Source organism: Babylonia areolata, chromosome 7 (assembly GCF_041734735.1).
Source record: "Babylonia areolata isolate BAREFJ2019XMU chromosome 7, ASM4173473v1, whole genome shotgun sequence".
Taxonomy (NCBI): domain Eukaryota; kingdom Metazoa; phylum Mollusca; class Gastropoda; order Neogastropoda; family Buccinidae; genus Babylonia; species Babylonia areolata.
This window is the reverse complement of record NC_134882.1, coordinates 48614818-48634230: the sequence shown is the minus strand read 5'-3', so window position 1 is coordinate 48634230 and position 19413 is coordinate 48614818. Positions and strand designations below refer to the sequence as shown.

Sequence of the window (19413 nt, the reverse complement as noted above, 5' to 3'; positions counted from 1 at the left end):
CACACACACACACACACACACACACACACACACACACACACACACATACACACACACAGAGAAAAAAAGAATTATTGAGAAAGAAAAGAAATCAAATGTGTTATTGCTTTTTTGTTGTTGTTGTTAGCCTAAGGAACTGAAAACCCTGTGAAGCTTTCATTGTTAGAGCTTGCCAGAAAACGGTTTATATACGTTGAACCCCGCGTTTAACATTTACCCAATACGTTACACGCTTTCTCTGTTGTTTTTTTTTTCTGTTGGGTTCACAAGCTGTTGCGCGTGTTACTGTTAGGGTAGAAGAATGGGAGAAGACCCCCCCCCTCCCTACGACCCCCCTCTCTTCCTCCACCCATACACGCTCTGTGAAAGTCAAGCATTATATCCAGGGTTAGCTGTTGCATAGCACTCATGCCAGGAGGACTATGTAGTTTGACACTCTCCCAACATACACACACACACACACACACACACACAGATATCACGCGCCTCGTACAATCGATAAATACGCATGCATACAAGTGTAAAATTCTGATGAAGTGTTCCGAAGACCAGTCGCACGCACAAAGAGAGAGAGAGAGACACGCACACACACACACACACACACACATCGTGAGCATTTCTGCACTCACGCGTGTTAAACCACGCACATCGTTTCCGCGACTGGTTGGAATTGTACATTTTCTGTGTTCGTGTCGACTGATAATATTTCACCCAAGCTCACCTGTATTTTTCATACAAGGCAGCAGGCAACCCGCCCCTCACACAAACACACTCGTGGGGGCGAATCATAAAAATACAAAACAACACACACACACACACACAGAGAAACGAACAAAAAGCAATATGGCAAAACACACACACAGTGTCAGACAACACAGACGCGTGCCCAAGAGAAAGAAAGTGGAAAAAAAAAAAAAGAATCATGAGTCGGCGAACAAACAGCTAAGCCATATGAAAAAATGTACTCTTTTCTACTATGTACATGAAATAAGAGATTCACCCCAGACATCCAAGTGTAAAATGCTTCTCATGTTAAGTCTGGGTCTTAGGGCAAAGCGACTATGATTGTCAGCTGGGGGCATGATGGGTGGTGTCAAGCATTGAACTAATTACAAAAGGCACTGAGTCGAAGTTCGCATTTCGAAATCGGTTTCGTTGTTGTTTTAAAACCGGTTATTATAACCGGTATTTTTACATCAATACAACTTCATCTGGACTTTTGCCAGCGCGCACCTCCAGCTACCCCACCCCCCACCCCCCTCCACACACACACACACACACACACGTACACCTCACTTACATACACATTTACACAGCGAAAGAGAATGTCGTGAAACCAGATCAAAACGCGAAATGGAAACTTCAGAGAAAACGGTGTTATGTTTGTCCCTTTTTGAGAAGTCAAGCTTTCACTGAAAACAGGGGAATGGGTGACTTCTGCACCACTGAAAGCATCTGAGCTCATTTGGTAAGGTACTGCTGGAAACATCGGTCATAGAGCCCGTCTTTGCATTTGGCGCAGCGTCGCATCATTTTCTTACCGTGATGCACATCTCACTAGTGTGGGCCAGCTTTGTACCAGAAGGTAACACGGTGATATCTGACCTCTAATGGGGCACGCTTGTCAGGAGACAGATCTCCTTGGACTACCAGGTCCTGCATGAGAAGCTTGATCAGGATAAACCCTGACAATTCTCTGGCGAATGGCGAGAAGATCCAAAGGATTGTCCTTGGCTGCACGTGTGGCTCTTGCGTGCTGGATGCAGAGATCAAGACAGTTCGCAAAGATGGGCCACTACCACTTATTGGACCGTACTGCAATCCTGTCATTGCCCACATTCTGATCCACGCGGTTCACACCACCCATGGTTTGGTTGTGGTGGCGGATTATGATCCTCACTCACAAGGTGTAGTTCAATGAAAACGTCAGCTTCCTCAAAGGTGTTACCGTCTTCTAGCATTGAAACAAGTTCAGTAAGAGTGATTTTCTTTTTAGATATAAGCAGTAATGTGTTTGTTATCAGCAAAAAACTCAGCCTCTTGTGCCAACCGTCCCATTTTTGGACTGCAAATATAACGCACAGAGATAAGTACAAGCACAAGGTATCAGCAATCTGAAAACAAAACACTTTCAGACAGTGTAATAAACTCCAGTTCTTGTTCTAAGTATCATGCAAAAATGTTTAATAAAGAAATGACATCCCTATCTTTTTTGGCTTGCCATGATGTTGTTGCTGTTCCAAGATTTTAAAAAATTTATTGTAAATGGCGGCCCCCCACTACTACTGTAAAGAAATGACACTTTTAAAAGCACAATGCTTGAAAGCAGATGATTTCCCCGCAATAGACTGCATCAGCTGAGTCACAACAGAGGATGCACTTGTGCTATAGTCATATATACCGTCCCAAAAAATTGGACTGTGGGCATAAGTGGTGAAAGGTTCTAGTCTTTTACGACCATCATGGCATTGAATTCACATCCACTGTGTCCAGGGCTCGGCACAGGAAGACAGGATTAATCCTCTCTTTTCTCTGCCTGAACCCTCCCCAACCAAAGTCAGTTAACTACCCACTGACACGTGGATCGAGTGAGTAAAATCGGAGTTAAGTGCCTTTTCCCAACGACGCAATATCACGACGAAACGGGGCCTCGAACCCCGATGACTGATGAACACGGGATCAAAAGTCCAACGCTTATCCGACTCTGACAGCTTGTTCGGTGTTTCTAACAACTCCTGAGATCAAACGATGAGCCCCGTTCCTAAGTCTTGTGGCACTCAGTATCAGATCAAACTGTACCGAAATCGAACAAGGGCTTGACAATGGTTTCCGCTGCTGGTCAGGCATCTGCTTAGCAGATGTGGTGTTGCGTATATGGATTTTTCCGAACGCAGTGATGCTGAAACTGAAAACTGAAACTCCACACACACACACACACACACACACACACACACACACTCACTCACTCACTCACTCACACACACACACACACACACACACACACACACACACACGAATGCCACGGCTCTCCATTATCTGAACCTTCTTTTTGCCAGTTTTCCAGCTGTGAAAGGTCTGCCAAACTCACGCTCAATGCAGACACAGGGCATGGATGCACTGTTTTCTTGCTAGACACGAGTCTTCGGCACTGCCAAGTGGAAACACAGTGAGTAAAGTTGTGTCCTGCTTTTATACATAAATGTATACGCGCGCGTATGCTCGCATGCGCGCGCACACGCACACACACACACGGTTTCTGAATCATACCACCAGGAAAATATTTCATTTAACTTTTCACTGCAGACGTCGGGCACGACGAACTGCCAAGAAGTAATATTATCACGCGCGCACACACACAGACACACCACACAGACACACACACACACACACACAGAAATACAGCGCCGTAAATGTTGCCTCGACCGGTCATGGAAAACAGGATATTTAGGTCATGACCGAGTCAGATGAATTGAATTACTTTGCGCGTCACAATTTTCTCTCTGCATCCTTGCACTTTTAGATTAGTACTTGTTGTTTTATTTTCAACGCTTTTTGTGAGGGCGAGGTAAAAAGGAACATAATTATGGTCCATACTTTTACCCTCATAATAAAACATTTGGGTGCGAGTCCACCCCCACCCCCTCCCCTCTTATCTCTCTCAGAATCAGAATCAGAATTTTATTCAGTAAGGCCAAAGCCCCATTTGAAGGGGTTGTGAACTATAATAAGTACACCATATTTTGCAACAAAAAGAAATCGCAAAATATAAATATATGCAAATCTTATCTCCCATATGCACACACTCGAGTTATAAGGAAATTTAAAAAACAACAACAACAACGACAACAACAACAACAACAAAAAGACAAAGAAAACAACAACCGAGATACACACACACACACACACACACACACACACTATACATACATACATACATACATATCTATGGCCACATACATATAAGTATACACCTAAACTCGCGTACCTGTATACAGGAACCCATATACACTGAAATAATCACAACCATTGGTACACAAATGCATGCACATGCGCACATAAACATACATATATGTATTCAAGATACAGCAATTCAGTCTCTTTTTTTGAATGCTTTGTATAGGTAAGTAGCAAAAAAAAACCCCCCAAAAAACAACGCTTTTTGTGAGGGCGAGGTAAAAAGGAACATAATTATGGTCCATACTTTTACCCTCATAATAAAACATTTGGGTGCGAGTCCACCCCCACCCCCCTTATATATATATATATATATATATATATATATATATATATATATATATATATATATATATACGTGGTTTTACCCACGATATCTTCTGCCTCTTCCCCCCCCCCCCTCTCCTTGCCTGCCTTCCCTTGCCCAGCCCCCTCCCCCGCACCACCCCCCTCCTCCACCACCACCCGCCAACCCCCAACCCCACCTCTTTCCCTTTCTCTGTATCTCTTTCTTGCATTCTTTCCGGTTTTTTTCTTCTTCTTTTTTTATACATAAAATTTATGCACTGTCGTTGAAACTTTCACGAAGACATGGGTGATTTTTTTTTCTTTGTCATCAATGTTAAAGAGCGTGAACTCTTGTCACGGTGGTGTGATGTTGTAGAAAATATTTGTGTGGTGGCATCGGTATCGGCATCCCGTATCGGCATTTTTTGGCCAGCCACTGTTCATGTACGAGAGTAACGCATGTAAGTTATGTTATCTTTTTTGTGACTGTTCATCGATTTAGTCATGTTTTCAGGTGTGCATCTCTCACTGTGATCCTCTTTTTAACAACAATTATCTGTTTTGTTTTTGTTTTGTTTTTTGTGGGTTTTTTTGTAGTATTTAATTTGATTTATTTTGGTTATGTTTGGTACTATTTTAGCGTCCTTAATTCAGGGACCTATTTTAGGGGCAATATTCGTGCATAGATCAAACGATATTACCATTAGTAGATGTTGTCGCCCATTTTCAGTGGTTTTCGACTCTATTATGAGTGTTACTTTACTCTTATGTTGATGTGGATTCAGTCGCTGAACTAATTTGCCGCCATGTTGCAAGTCCGAAAAATCGTCTGCTATGACACGTTCATTCAGTTTGTGCCAATCAGAGGGCCGCTTTTTTCCGTTTTTTGGCCACGCAGACCACGAAAGGTTAAATCATGAAACATACAAACAAAAACTTGGCAACTTGAGATGACAGTTCAGCTTCATACAATGAGTCAGTTTGCGTCGCATTATGCATAATTCTTGATAAAAAAAGGGTAATTTCTCATAAGCTTCCACTGCAAAACATACGAAATTTTCGTTAAAAAAATTCCAGAATATTGGACGCTGACATAGGATTTTTCTGTCATGTTTTGTACCCTCTTCTCTCTTCTCCTCCATATCCCTTCCCCCATCTCTTCAGTCGTTTTATTTAATCTTTGCCCCCCATGTCTCTTTCTTCTCTCCATAGTCACCCCACTTTTTCCTATTTTCCCCTTAGCACTGTCATTCCAGCCCCTCTTCCCATTTCCCCTTTAGCACTGTCATCCTTGTCCCAATTTCCCCTTTTTCCCCTTAGCACTGTCATCCTTGTTCCAGTTTCCCCTTTCCCCTTAGCATTGTCATCCTAGCCCCACCCTCTATTCCCTTAGCACTGTCATCCTAGCCCCACCTTCTATTCCCTTAGCACTGTCACCCTAGCCCCACCCTCTATTCCCTTAGCACTGTCATCCTAGCCCCACCCTCTATTTCCTTAGCACTGCCATCCAAGCCCCACCCCCTATTCCCTTAGCACTGTCATCCTAGCTCCAGCCTGTATTCCCTTAGCACTGTCATCCTAGCCCCACCCTCTATTCCCTTAGCACTGTCATCCTAGCCCCACCCTCTATTCCCTTAGCACTGTCACCCTAGCCCCACCCTCTATTCCCTTAGCACTGTCATCCTAGCCCCACCCTCTATTCCCTTAGCACTGCCATCCAAGCCCCACCCCCTATTCCCTTAGCACTGTCATCCTAGCTCCACCCTGTATTCCCTTAGCACTGTCATCCTAGCCCCACCCTCTATTCCCTTAGCACTGTCATCCTAACCCTACCCTCTATTCCCTTAGCACTGTCATCCTAGCCCCACCCTCTATTCCTTAGCACTGTCACCCTAGCCCCACCCTCTATTCCCTTAGCACTGTCATCCAAGCCCCACCCCCTATTCCCTTAGCACTGTCATCCTAGCCCCACCCTCTATTCCCTTAGCACTGTCATCCTAGCCCCACCCTCTATTCCCTTAGCACTCTCATCCTAGCCCCACCCTCTATTCCCTTAGCACTCTCATCCTAGCCCCACCCTCTATTCCCTTAGCAATGTCATCCTAGCCCCACCCTCTATTCCCTTAGCACTCTCATCCTAGCCCCACCCTCTATTCCTTTAGCACTGTCACCCTAGCCCCACCCTCTATTCCCTTAGCAGTATCATCCCAGCCCCACCCTCTATTCCCTTAGCACTGTCATCCTAGCCCCACCCTCTATTCCCTTAGCACTGTCACCCTAGCCCCACCCTCTATTCCCTTAGCACTGTCATCCTAGCCCCACCCTCTATTCCCTTAGCACTGCCATCCAAGCCCCACCCCCTATTCCCTTAGCACTGTCATCCTAGCTCCACCCTGTATTCCCTTAGCACTGTCATCCTAGCCCCACCCTCTATTCCCTTAGCACTGTCATCCTAACCCTACCCTCTATTCCCTTAGCACTGTCATCCTAGCCCCACCCTCTATTCCTTTAGCACTGTCACCCTAGCCCCACCCTCTATTCCCTTAGCACTGTCATCCAAGCCCCACCCCCTATTCCCTTAGCACTGTCATCCTAGCCCCACCCTCTATTCCCTTAGCACTGTCATCCTAGCCCCACCCTCTATTCCCTTAGCACTGTCATCCTAGCCCCACCCTCTATTCCCTTAGCACTCATCCTAGCCCCACCCTCTATTCCCTTAGCACTCTCATCCTAGCCCCACCCTCTATTCCGTTAGCACTCTCATCCTAGCCCCACCCTCTATTCCCTTAGCAATGTCATCCTAGCCCCACCCTCTATTCCCTTAGCACTCTCATCCTAGCCCCACCCTCTATTCCTTTAGCACTGTCACCCTAGCCCCACCCTCTATTCCCTTAGCAGTATCATCCCAGCCCCACCCTCTATTCCCTTAGCACTGTCATCCTAGCCCCACCCTCTATTCCCTTAGCACTGTCATCCTAGCCCCACCCTCTATTCCCTTAGCACTGTCATCCTAGCCCCACCCTCCATTCCCTTAGCACTGTCATCCTAGCCCCACCCTCTATTCCCTTAGCACTGTCATCCTAACCCTACCCACCCTCCATTCCCTTAGCACTGTCATCCTAGCCCCACCCTCTATTCCCTTAGCACTGTCATCCTAGCCCCTACCCTCTATTCCCTTAGCACTGTCATCCTAACCCTACCCTCTATTCCCTTAGCCCTGTCATCCTAGCCCCGACCCTCTATTCCCTTAGCACTGTCATCCTAGCCCCACCCTCTATTCCCTTAGCACTGTCATCCTAGCCCCACCCTCTATTCCCTTAGCACTGCCATCCAAGCCCCACCCCCTATTCCCTTAGTACTGTCATCCTAGCTCCACCCTCTATTCCCTTAGCACTGCCATCCAAGCCCCACCCCCTATTCCCTTAGCACTGTCATCCTAGCCCCACCCTCTATTCCCTTAGCACTCTCATCCTAGCCCCACCCCCTATTCCCTTAGCACTGTCATCCTAGCACCACCCTCTATTCCCTTAGCACTCTCATCCTAGCCCCACCCCATATTCCCTTAGCGCTGTCATCCTAGCCCCACCCCCTATTCCCTTAGCACTGTCATCCTAGCCCCACCCTCTATTCCCTTAGCACTGTCATCCTAGCCCCACCCTCTATTCCCTTAGCACTTTCATCTTAGCCCCACCCTCTATTCCCTTACCACTCTCATCCTAGCCCCACCCTCTATTCCCTTAGCACTCTCATCCTAGCCCCACCCCCTATTCCCTTAGCGCTGTCATCCTAGCCCCACCCTCTATTCCCTTAGCAATGTCATCTTAGCACCACCCTCTATTCCCTTAGCACTCTCATCCTAGCCCCACCCCCTATTCCCTTAGAGCTGTCATCCTAGCCCCACCCTCTATTCCCTTTAGCACTGTCATCCTAGCCCCACCCTCTATTCCCTTAGCACTGTCACCCTAGTCCCACCCTCTATTCCCTTAGCACTGTCATCCTAGCCCCACCCTCTATTCCCTTAGCACTGCCATCCAAGCCCCACCCCCTATTCCCTTAGCACTGTCATCCTAGCTCCACCCTGTATTCCCTTAGCACTGTCATCCTAGCCCCACCCTCTATTCCCTTAGCACTGTCATCCTAGCCCCACCCTCTATTCCCTTAGCACTGTCATCCTAGCCCCACTCTCTATTCCCTTAGCACTGTCATCCTAGCCCCACCCTCTATTCCCTTAGCACTGTCATCCTAGCCCCACCCTCTATTCCCTTAGTACTGTCATCCTAGCCCCACCCTCTATTCCCTTAGCACTGTCATCCTAACCCTACCCTCTATTCCCTTAGCACTGTCATCCTAGCCCCACCCTCTATTCCTTTAGCACTGTCACCCTAGCCCCACCCTCTATTCCCTTAGCACTGTCATCCTAGCCCCACCCCCTATTCCCTTAGCACTGTCATCCTAGCCCCACCCTCTATTCCCTTAGCACTGTCATCCTAGCCCCACCCTCTATTCCCTTAGCACTGTCATCCTAGCCCCACCCTCTATTCCCTTAGCACTGTCATCCTAGCCCCACCCCCTATTCCCTTAGCACTGTCATCCTAGCCCAACCCTCTATTCCCTTAGCACTGTCATCCTAGCCCCACCCTCTATTCCCTTAGCACTCTCATCCTAGCCCCACCCTCTATCCCTTTAGCACTGTCACCCTAGCCCCACCCTCTATTCCCTTAGCACTATCATCCTAGCCCCACCCTCTATTCCCTTAGCACTGTCATCCTAGCCCCACCCTCTATTCCCTTAGCACTCATCCTAGCCCCACCCTCTATTCCCTTAGCACTGTCATCCTAACCCTACCCTCTATTCCCTTAGCACTCATCCTAGCCCCACCCTCTATCCCCTTAGTACAGTCATCTCATTTTCTTACTACCGCCCCCACTGCTCCCCTCCCCGTCTGTCCCTTTATTTCCTCATGTTTTCCTTCCTGCCTCACTACACCCTCTCCTACCATTTGTCACCCCTCACACCGTTTACATTTTATCTACACAGGTTTCGAACAGGTTTTTTTTTTTTTTTTTTTTTTTTTTTTTTTTTTTTAAGAATGTTTAAATTCTTAGAAATCTTAATCATGATTGTGTATGATAACAATTATGTTGATGATGATGATAGAAATAAAAATAGTAAGGATTATAATGATAAACATAATAATGATAATAGTGGAGTGATGGCCCAGAGGTAACGCGTCCGCCTAGGAAGCGAGAGAATCTGAGCGCGCTGGTTCGAATCACGGCTCAGCTGCCGATATTTTCTCCCCCTCCACTAGACTTTGAGTGGTGGTCTGGACGCTAGTCATTCGGATGAGACGATAAACCGACGTCCCGTGTGCAGCATGCACTTAGCGCACGTAAAAGAACCCACGGCAACAAAACGGTTGTTCCTGGCAAAATTCTGTAGAAAAATCCACAGCGATAGGAAAAACAAAAAAAACTGCATGCAGGAAAAAAAAAAAATAAATAAAAAATGGGTGGCGCTGTAGTGTAGCGACGCGCTCTCCCTGGGGAGAGCAGCCCGAATTTCACACAGAGAAATATGTTGTGATAAAAAGAAATACAAATACAAATACAATAAAGATTGATTAGTTCAACAATCCAAGTCCCTGTTTGTTTTCTGAAAAAGAAATCTGGGGAATGAGCGTACAAAATAGTTTTGTTTTTACTTTCAGTCTTGAAAGACGACTGGCTTATCTATCATCTATCTATACTGAGAGAGAGAGAGGGAGAGAGAGAGAGAGAGAGAGAGAGAGAGCTTTTTGGTAAAGGTAAAAGGTCTCTCTGTGTGTGTGTGTGTGTGTGTGTGTGTGTGTATATATATATATATATATAATTTATTTTATTTTATTTTATTTATTTATTTATTTATTTTTTTTTTTTTTGGGGGGGGGTGGGGGGGGGGGGGGGTGGGCGTTTTCCAGCCTGTTGTGTCCAGTTCAACGAAGCGACCGTTGGACCTGTGTGTGTGTGAGTGAGTGAGTGTTAACTGTCTCCATACGAACGGCGAAAGAGACGACGTTAACAGCGTTTCACCCCAATCATCAAAATATTGCAAGCGGAAGGCTTTTATACTTAAAGAGGTGAATGTTGACAAAGAATACCACAATTCTGACGAAGGAAGCTAAAGGTTGGGTCATTGAGACACCCACTGGACATCCGAGGGGTAACTGTGTAGAGGAGAAGAGAGGACTGGCCGTACTGAGTGAGTTAAGCGCTGCTAAGTGAAGCGAACGCAATGTCCTTCACGTGTTGACACAGCTCCCCTACCCTTCCCCAACCAACACGCCGCCCCTCCACACACGTAGAAAGTAATAGACACAGATACGCTTCAACGGTTCTGAACACACAGGTGAGTTACCTCGGGTTTTTTGTTGTTGTTTTTTTTCTCGTTTCCTTCAGCCTCACCTGCGCAGTAGACGGCAGCGCGCTTCTCTCAACAGGCTTCAGTGCGATTCACACTGAGTTTGGTGTCCTGTCCTACAGACGTCAAAAAGAGTAAAGAACAACTTCTTACAGTCAGGTATGTGTTTGTTTTTGAATTACAGGTATGTTGCCTTTATATATATATAAATAAAATCGAAAAGTATTCCACCGTCCTATCATTGATCGTACAAACAGCCGTTTCCGACACACACGTATCATGAATAGCCTGAGATAAAAAAAAAAAAGAAGAAGAAGAAAAAAAAAAGCTGACAACAAAAAACGCTTATGAAAAATGGATGTTTCAGCCAATTAGTGGTTTATAAACGACAGCTGTGGTTTTCCACTGTGAAAAAAATGTGTACGTGCAAGAGAGCACCGCTGTTTATGAAGGTGTAGATTATCCGCTGTTATCGGCATATACCGCTGTTTACCGAAAATTCAGCAGCAGCGTTTCACCACGCTCCCCCTGCCCACCCTCCCCCGCCCCTCCCAAGCAGAAAACTTAAGTTCCTAAGTGGTCCTTAACGAAATTTGAACCCTGTGTCTTACCATGTGCTCTGGAAAGAAGGTATTGTTTAATCACGGAGAGTTACAACTTATAGAATTCATTGCATCCCTGAAACCATAACGAGATGGCCCCTGTTGTGAAAAATGCCAGGCTGAATGTGTGAAGAGTCGGGTCAGTCACAGGTCAGGCAAAACTCAAGGACGGACCAAGTTCGTTGGGTTTATGCGAAGGTCAGACACCTGCTCCTATATTTTTTCAAGCAGACGTGGTGCGGTAAATTTAGGTAGGTCTGCATTTCTTAACACCTCGAATTAAAAACTGCACAACCCAGACTAATACTGATAATTAATTTCATACGGCGTGGATTATGTTCACGCATGTGTGTGTGTGTGTTCCTTAAGTCTCGAATTATCTTGTTTTTGAACCACCTCATAAGAAAATTAGCTACTAAGATCCGTTCGCAGAAATCTCTTGATTTTTTTTTTCATTGCATTTTGCAGAACATTGTAAAATTTCACAATGACTGAAGTAAATGAATTTTATGTCAAAGGAAGGCTAATAGGAGCTAGTAATTTAATGGCAAAGGAAGACAAGTTTATCATTTTTATTTTCAGAATTCATTTACGTATGTATCATGCATGTTTATTTATATAGTTGGTAACATAATTATTTAATTGTTTTGCTATTCGCTGGGTCTCATTTAAAAAGTAAAGATTGTTCGATCATTTTATTTTACTTCATTTTTATTGTTACTGTTATTGGTTAAACGGACTCTTGCGTGCGCGCGCGCGCGCGCGTGTGTGTGTGTGTCTGTGTGTGCATTCCGTACTCTGCATCAATTTGGAATACTGTTGAATAGCTTCGTGTTAATCACATGTCTGTTTAATCAGAGTAAAGTATTTTACGTCTATTATCTTGCTGGATATGTGTGATTGTGATTATTGGATCTGAGGTTGGCGACAATTCAGCTTTTGTCATTCTGTGTCTTTTTATATATTCACAATTAAATGACCGCGATTATTGTGCATCGGTCAGTTATGTATCATACATATCGTGCGCAGATTGGACTATTCAGCCATCTGCGCATTCACAGATAGATTCATGAGCATCCCCCCCCGCACCCCACCACCACCCTCCCCCCATCCCCCAGCTGGATGACAACGATGGTCATCATCGATCTCGATGGACACACCACCACCACCACCACCACCATCATACATCACAGATTCAGTTCTCTTAACGGGGAAGATAGTGTTCTGTATTGTGATGTTCCAGACAGTGGAAAGTCAAACGCAGGCAGGAGGGATGAATGCTGCCAGAGAAGTTGTGAGGATGACGCTGTCTTTTATTCTTGTTCTGCACTGCTTCATCACTGTTGCCCGTGGGATGCCGAGACGGTCTGACTGTACGTACACAGCTTTTGTTTTGTCTGCATGACTGTGTGTTTGTCTGTGTGTTTGTGTGTTTGTTTGACTGTCTGTGTGTTTGTGTGTGCGTTTGACTGTCTGTGTGTTCGTCAGTCTGTTTCTTCCGTTCTACCAGAGCTATCTTTCTTTTGATTCCTGTCTTGTTTTTCCTTGCCATTTTCTTACTTTCTTCATTCACATACAGACACACAGAGACACACACACAGATATATCAATCTATCTATCTATCTACACACACACACACACACGTGTGTGTGCGTGTGTGTGTGTGTGTGTGTGTGTGTGTGTGTGTGTATGTTTCGTTCTTATTTATGTCTTTGTTCTTGTCTGTCCTGCTTTCCTCCGCTCTCTCTCTCTTCCCTCCCCTTTCTCTCGCACTATGTCTCTCCCTACACACACACGCACACTCACACGCACACACGCACACGCACACACGCACACACACATGCACACACACATGCACACACACACACACATGCACACACACACATGCACGCACGCATGCGCGTGCACACACACAAACACACATACACGCACACACATTAACATACACATTAACACATACATATTAATGCACTTACATATTAACACACATCCACATTAAGACATATAGACATTAACACATACGTATTGACACACGTACACATTAACACACATCACCATTAATACATTTACACATTAACACATACACACATTGACAAACAATTATTAACAAACACACACATTAACACACATACACATTAACACATACAACACACATACACATTAACGCACATCCATATTAACACATGCACATTAACACACATTAATGCCAAACAGGCATTAAAAGCAGCACACTCCCTCCGACGAATCGTTAAAAAGCAAGATATTCGTTTGGATATTGTACTGCAGCTTTTTGATTCACTTGTTTTACCTATATTATCATATGGATCCGATATTTGGTTCCCATGGGCTGAAACAAAAACTACCAATTCATTCAATACAGGAATGACAGATTTCTTTAGAAATTGTATTTCTTCGAAACATTCACATGAACAAATGCATATAAAATTTTGCAAACTGCTTCTAGGGGTACATTCTAAAACAATGAATCTGCCAACTCTAGCCGAACTGGGCAGATTTCCAGTTGGAATTCATATTGCATGCAGAGTTCTTGACCACTGGACTCATATTCTGGATGCACATAATGATAGCCATATCAAAAAGGTCTACATGTCGATGATGAACCAACCAGACACAATTGAAAATCCATGGATACAATTTGTAAAGAATATTCTTCACAATGTAGGATTAGGTCATGTTTGGAATAATCAGTCGACATTTAGTAACAGCAGACTTAAATTTACATTACGCCAACAACTAAGAAATAGATATGTACAATTCTGGAAACAGAGAAAAACTGAATACAGATAATTAGACTTCTACAACAAAATTAAAAGAAACGGTTATCAAATTGAGAATTATCTAACTGATAAAATCGATCCTGCTCACAAACAAGCTCTTTGTCAACTCAGAATAAGAGCACATTATTTAAACATCGAACGAGGAAGATATGCAAACATTCCCAGAGAAGAGAGGTTATGTGCTATATGTGAAGTTGTTGAAGATGAATTTCATTTCTTAGATTCGTGTATCTTATTTCATAATTTGCGAAGCCATCTAATCACTACTATACAGCAGTATGATCATCAATCAAATGTGATCTCTAGAAAAATACAAAACAATATACTAAAACCAAGTGATTTATTCACCTGCGATGACTGTCAAAAAACACTTGCCAACTATGTATTTCAGTGCATGCGTATTAGATGACCGTTTATTTCTTTGTTCCCTTTGTTCTTTGTTGTGTCTATTAATCCTTCGGGATTTTATGACAATAAATGAAGTCAAGTCAAGTCAAGTCAAGTCAAGTCATTAACACATATACACATGAACATACATACACATTAACACATACACAGTACCACACATACATACGCGCGGTTCTGGTTGTTCTTCGTCCCACTGCCTCTTTGTCTGTCTGCTTATGTCTTTTGCTTGTCTTTTCCTTTCTATATGATTGAGAGAGAGAGAGAGACAGAGAGAGAGAGAGGAGGGGAGGCGCGAGATAGTGCCCCCTTTCGATCGTGACTTCCCGGATGGGGATGAGGGTAGGGGGAGAGGGGGGCGGGGGGATCGCATGTCGGAATGAAAAAGGTCTTCCACCTAGAGCACAAGACTTGTGAAAGAAAACCTACGTGCTACATATCAATGAAGCCACCCGATTTCCTTTCGATTACTTTCTGTGCAGGAGCACACATACCTCCACCCCCCCACCCCCACCCCCCAGCACACACACACGCAATCAAGCAAGCGCGTGCACACACACACACGCACACACACACACACACACACGCGCGCGCGTGCGTGCGCGCGCGCGTGCGCGCGCGCAAAGGCACTCGTTCACACATAGAGACCTGTACAGATAGGCACAGACATACAGACACACACACACACACACACACACACACACACACTCGCACGCGCACGCGCGCGCAAATGCACTCGTTCACACATAGAGGCCTGTACAGATACGCACAGACACACACACACACACACACACACACACACACAATTTAGACACAATCTCACTCACACGTGCGCTCATACACAAATTTAGACATAATATCACTCACACGTGCGCTCATTAAAAAAGAAATCATGGTCGATTTCTACCGAGCAGTCATTGAAAGTGTGATAACCTTCGCTATTACTGTTTGGTACGGAAACATTTTCAAGGCAGAAGTTGCAGCCCTTAACAGAATCGTAAAAACTGCCACCAAGATTACCGGGGCTGATCTACCTTCTCTAGAAGACATATAATTTATTATAAGCGGCTACTTAAAAAAGCAAAATCAATCAGCCAGGACGAATCACATCCAGCTTTGGGGATTTTCGAGATGCCCCCCTCTGGTCGACGGTACAGAAGTATAAGGACGAAAACCAATCGCTTCGCCAATAGCGTTTTCCCCAAAGCAGTCAATGCCCTGTCTCTCGAACAAATCCAGTATGATAAATAGAATTGCGCAATCAACAACTAGAGAAAGAGAGAGAGAGTGTGTGGGTGTGAGTGTGTGTGTGTGTGTGAGTGCGTGCATGTGTGAGTATGCACAAGTTTTTATATTGATATGCACATGTATATATCCTAATTCCTGTGTTTGTGTATGATTTTCGATTTATGTTCGTATCTTGTGTACTATCCCCCCAATATTCCTTGTGACCCCGGTACACTTAGTAATAAAGACATATTCCATTCTAATACATCATCAAATATCTCTCTCTCTCTCTCTCTCTCTCTCTCTCTCACACACACACACACACACACACACACACACACACACACACAGAGTTTGCATGGCTTGTAACTGAATGTCATTGGTATGAAGGTCTGTGCATAGGAGTTTTCAAGATGTGTTTTCAGACCAGTTTAAAAAAAAACAAAAAAAACAAACTTGAAGCGAGGCAGAGTGGCGAAGACCATGAGGCAGACTGCTCCAGATATCTGAATGGGAAAAGAAAGAATCACCGAAGGATCGGGTTTAACACGGGGAGCATGTAGCTGCCGTGAATCGGAAGATGACCTGAGTTGTCGTGGGTGTGTGTAGTTTGAAAGACTTAGATATCGAGGGGCAGCACCCGAAATGGAGCTGAAGGTGCGAATTGCGACACGACTTTGTACTGAATGCAGGCAGAAATTAACCAGCGAAGAAAATGCAAAAGATGAGTGATATTGTCAGTCTTTTTGGTTCTAAAGATACCTTGCTGCTGCTTTTTGAACTTTGTGGAGATTTTGTATCAAGCATTGAGGACAACCAGTGAAGAGTGGGTTACAATAATCAAGTCGGAACAAGACAAGAGAGCACACCGGACTTTGTGTTGCTTGAGTAGTAAGGAGATGTCGATTGGAACAGATCTTACGAATTTGGAAGTATGCAGCCTTGCATTGCTTACGTGTTTCTTCATTGAAAGGTTTTAATCAAAAGTCACATCCAGATTCAGATTTTTCACTGAAGATACAGTCTACATCTGAATCTACAATTTTATGAGAGGAAGGCAGTAGTTGTTTACAGACAGTCTGCTTGAAGAAGTAATAATGGTTTCAGTTTTACCATCATTTATTTATAGTTTGTTTTGATTCACCCATGTCTTAACGTCAGCATTACACCGTTGAAGTGCCCTCATGGAGGAGTCAAGATCTAAAAGAAGTGAGTTGTGGAGCTGGTTATCGTCAGCAAAGGCATGACGATTTACAGAATGGTCCTTGACAACATCGAAAACTGGTTTAGTATAAAGAATAAACAGCACATGTCCTTGTACAGATCCTTGCGAAACGCCATCTATAACTGATGATGGGAAAGATTGATGGCCATTTACCGTGACTGTTTTTGTTCTAAGTTGGGATTGGATTGGAAAGATGACAGTGCGCATCAAGGGATGCCAAGCAAGAGAACATGGTCAATGGTATCAAAAGCGACAGAAAGATCAGGCAATGAAAGAGTACAGATTTTACCATTGTCAAGGGATGTTAAAATATCATTTATTATCTTTGCAAGTGCACTTCCACAACTATGATGTCTGTATGCTGACTGGAAAGGGCTGAGTAGATTGCTGTGAATTAAATGATCGCAAAGCTGCAAAAGAACGAGACGCATTAGCAACTTCGACAGAAATGATTTGAAACAGGACGGTAATTCTTCCTATCGTCTGGATCATGTGAACCCTTCTTTAGCAGAGGTTTTACCATAGAACACTTGTATGAATAAGGAAAGTTTCTAGACGTTAGAGAGTTTCATTATGTCAGTAACGAAAGGCAAGACGATGTCAAGGCAATCGAGAAAGAGATTTGAATGGAAGGGATCAAGTTCGCATATTTTGAGTGGAGTGGTAAGAATCGTACGTCTGATTAGATCTTGAGTCACAGGGGTGAACTGAGAGGTCGACCATGAAAGTAAGTGATATCAGACGACGATGGGGTTTGGGGTTGTTGGGGATGTGAATGTGTGTTCGTGATTGCGCACGTGTTTCTCTCTCTCTCTCTCTCTCTCTCTCTCTCTCTCTCTCTCTCTCTCTCTCTCTCTCTCTCTCTCTCTCTCTGTGTGTGTTACATTTCTATATAAAAAAGTAACTATTTATAAGGCATGGTATTAGATAACAGCAGGAGACTGAAGTTCTCTACTATTTAGATAAGACAAATAGATAAAAACAAAACAGGAAGGCTAATATCAAATGAGAATCTAACATCCTCAGAACGAATAACTAATAATTGTAAAAGTAAACCAACTGAACTGTTCAACTAAGATTTGAAAGAGTCGTACACTGGCAGTGGGCTGCAAAAAAAAAAAAAAAAATGTCGACAGTGGAGATGATTTCAGGTCAGGGAAGTGGGATTCTGACACATGGCAAGAGGTATGGTTCAACATCGGGCGACAAGAGATTCACAGAGCCATTAGACTGCACCAGAATTCCATGGAACTTTTGATCTGTTATTTTTCAGATCCCCCCGAGAGCCAAGATGTATGGATCGACATCGGGCAACAAGAGCTGAACAGGGCCATGCAGGTGCGCCAGAACAACCGGGTGGCAAAGAACGTGATCATGTTCCTGGGGGACGGGCTGGGAATCTCCACAGTGACGGCGGCCAGGATCTACAAGGGGCAGACGGAGAGGAGGCGTGGTGAGGAGACACAGCTCAACTTCGAGACGTTCCCCTATGTGGCTCTGTCCAAGGTGGGTAGGTAGGGTTGGGTGTGTTGGTAAGCTGTTGTTGTTGTTGCTGCTGCTGCTGCTGCTGCTGTTGTTGCTGCAATTATTACTACTCTACAACTACTGTTACTGCTGCTGCTGCTGTTTCTCCTGCTACTGCTGCTACTGTAACTACTACTACTGCTGCTGCTGCTGCTTCTGCTGTAACTATTACTACTACAACTCCTGCTGCTGCTGCTACTACTAATGCTACTACAACTACTTAATTCGAGTTGCTAAAAGCCGAGCCGACCACAAAAAGGCTATCTCAGGGCTGATTACTGCTTGATGGATATGCGTCTGTGTGTGTGTCTTTGTGTGCTTATTCGCTATTCACCTCCAACCTCCCTTTTTAGCAATCCCTTCTTCTGTCCTTCCTTCCTCTCTTCTTTCCCTCCCCATCAGTTTCTCTCTTCCCCTTTTCTTTTTTTTATTTTTATCTGCATTCCGCCATTCAGAAAACAAAAATAAGCTGTCTAGTGTGATGTATAGATTTTTTATTTCAATTAAATTAACAGAAAGAGACATTTACAAATCTGACTATTTAATGTATATCAAAAGTCTAAATGACCTAGGATTGAGTGGACTCTGGACTGAACACTGTGACATGCGTCCTTCATACAATAAATTTAAGTCTATAATAAAGCAAAGGTTGAGAGACCAATATATGCAGACCTGGAGTGCAAAAATAAATTAAAAAATGAATTGTATTATAACTACAGAATATGCAAAGAAAATGTTCAGTTTGAAAAATATATTACAATTCTCCCAGATAATTACAGAACTATAGTTATAAAGTTACTCTCAATCACAGTTTACCCATCCAGGAAGGAAGATTCCTACGTACTGACAGAAATGAGAGGGTTTATAGATAATGTAATTCAGTTGAACTGAAAGACGAATTTCATTATGTCTTTAAATGCTCGTTCTTTTCAGACACTAGAAAAGCATTCTTAAAACCATTTTATTGTAAACGACCGAACACACTGAAATT

At 44.0% G+C, this 19413-nt stretch overlaps 1 protein-coding gene across 2 annotated transcripts in view; it reads left to right on the top strand.

The window, feature by feature from the left end:
- The first annotated feature begins 3107 nt into the window (after nucleotides 1-3107).
- Nucleotides 3108-19413, top strand: part of LOC143284286 (alkaline phosphatase, tissue-nonspecific isozyme-like) — a 31272-nt gene continuing 14966 nt past the window's right edge. Inside the window, exons 1-3 of one of the 2 annotated variants that reach the window (XM_076590981.1) lie at nucleotides 3108-3166; nucleotides 12487-12616; nucleotides 18172-18404. In XM_076590981.1, coding sequence (XP_076447096.1) covers nucleotides 3113-3166; nucleotides 12487-12616; nucleotides 18172-18404 — 417 coding nt within the window. In that variant the 5' untranslated portion in view covers nucleotides 3108-3112. Of the gene's footprint in view, nucleotides 3167-10660; nucleotides 10801-12486; nucleotides 12617-18171; nucleotides 18405-19413 lie in introns of those variants that run through there. The other variant, XM_076590983.1, reaches the window with a different exon arrangement.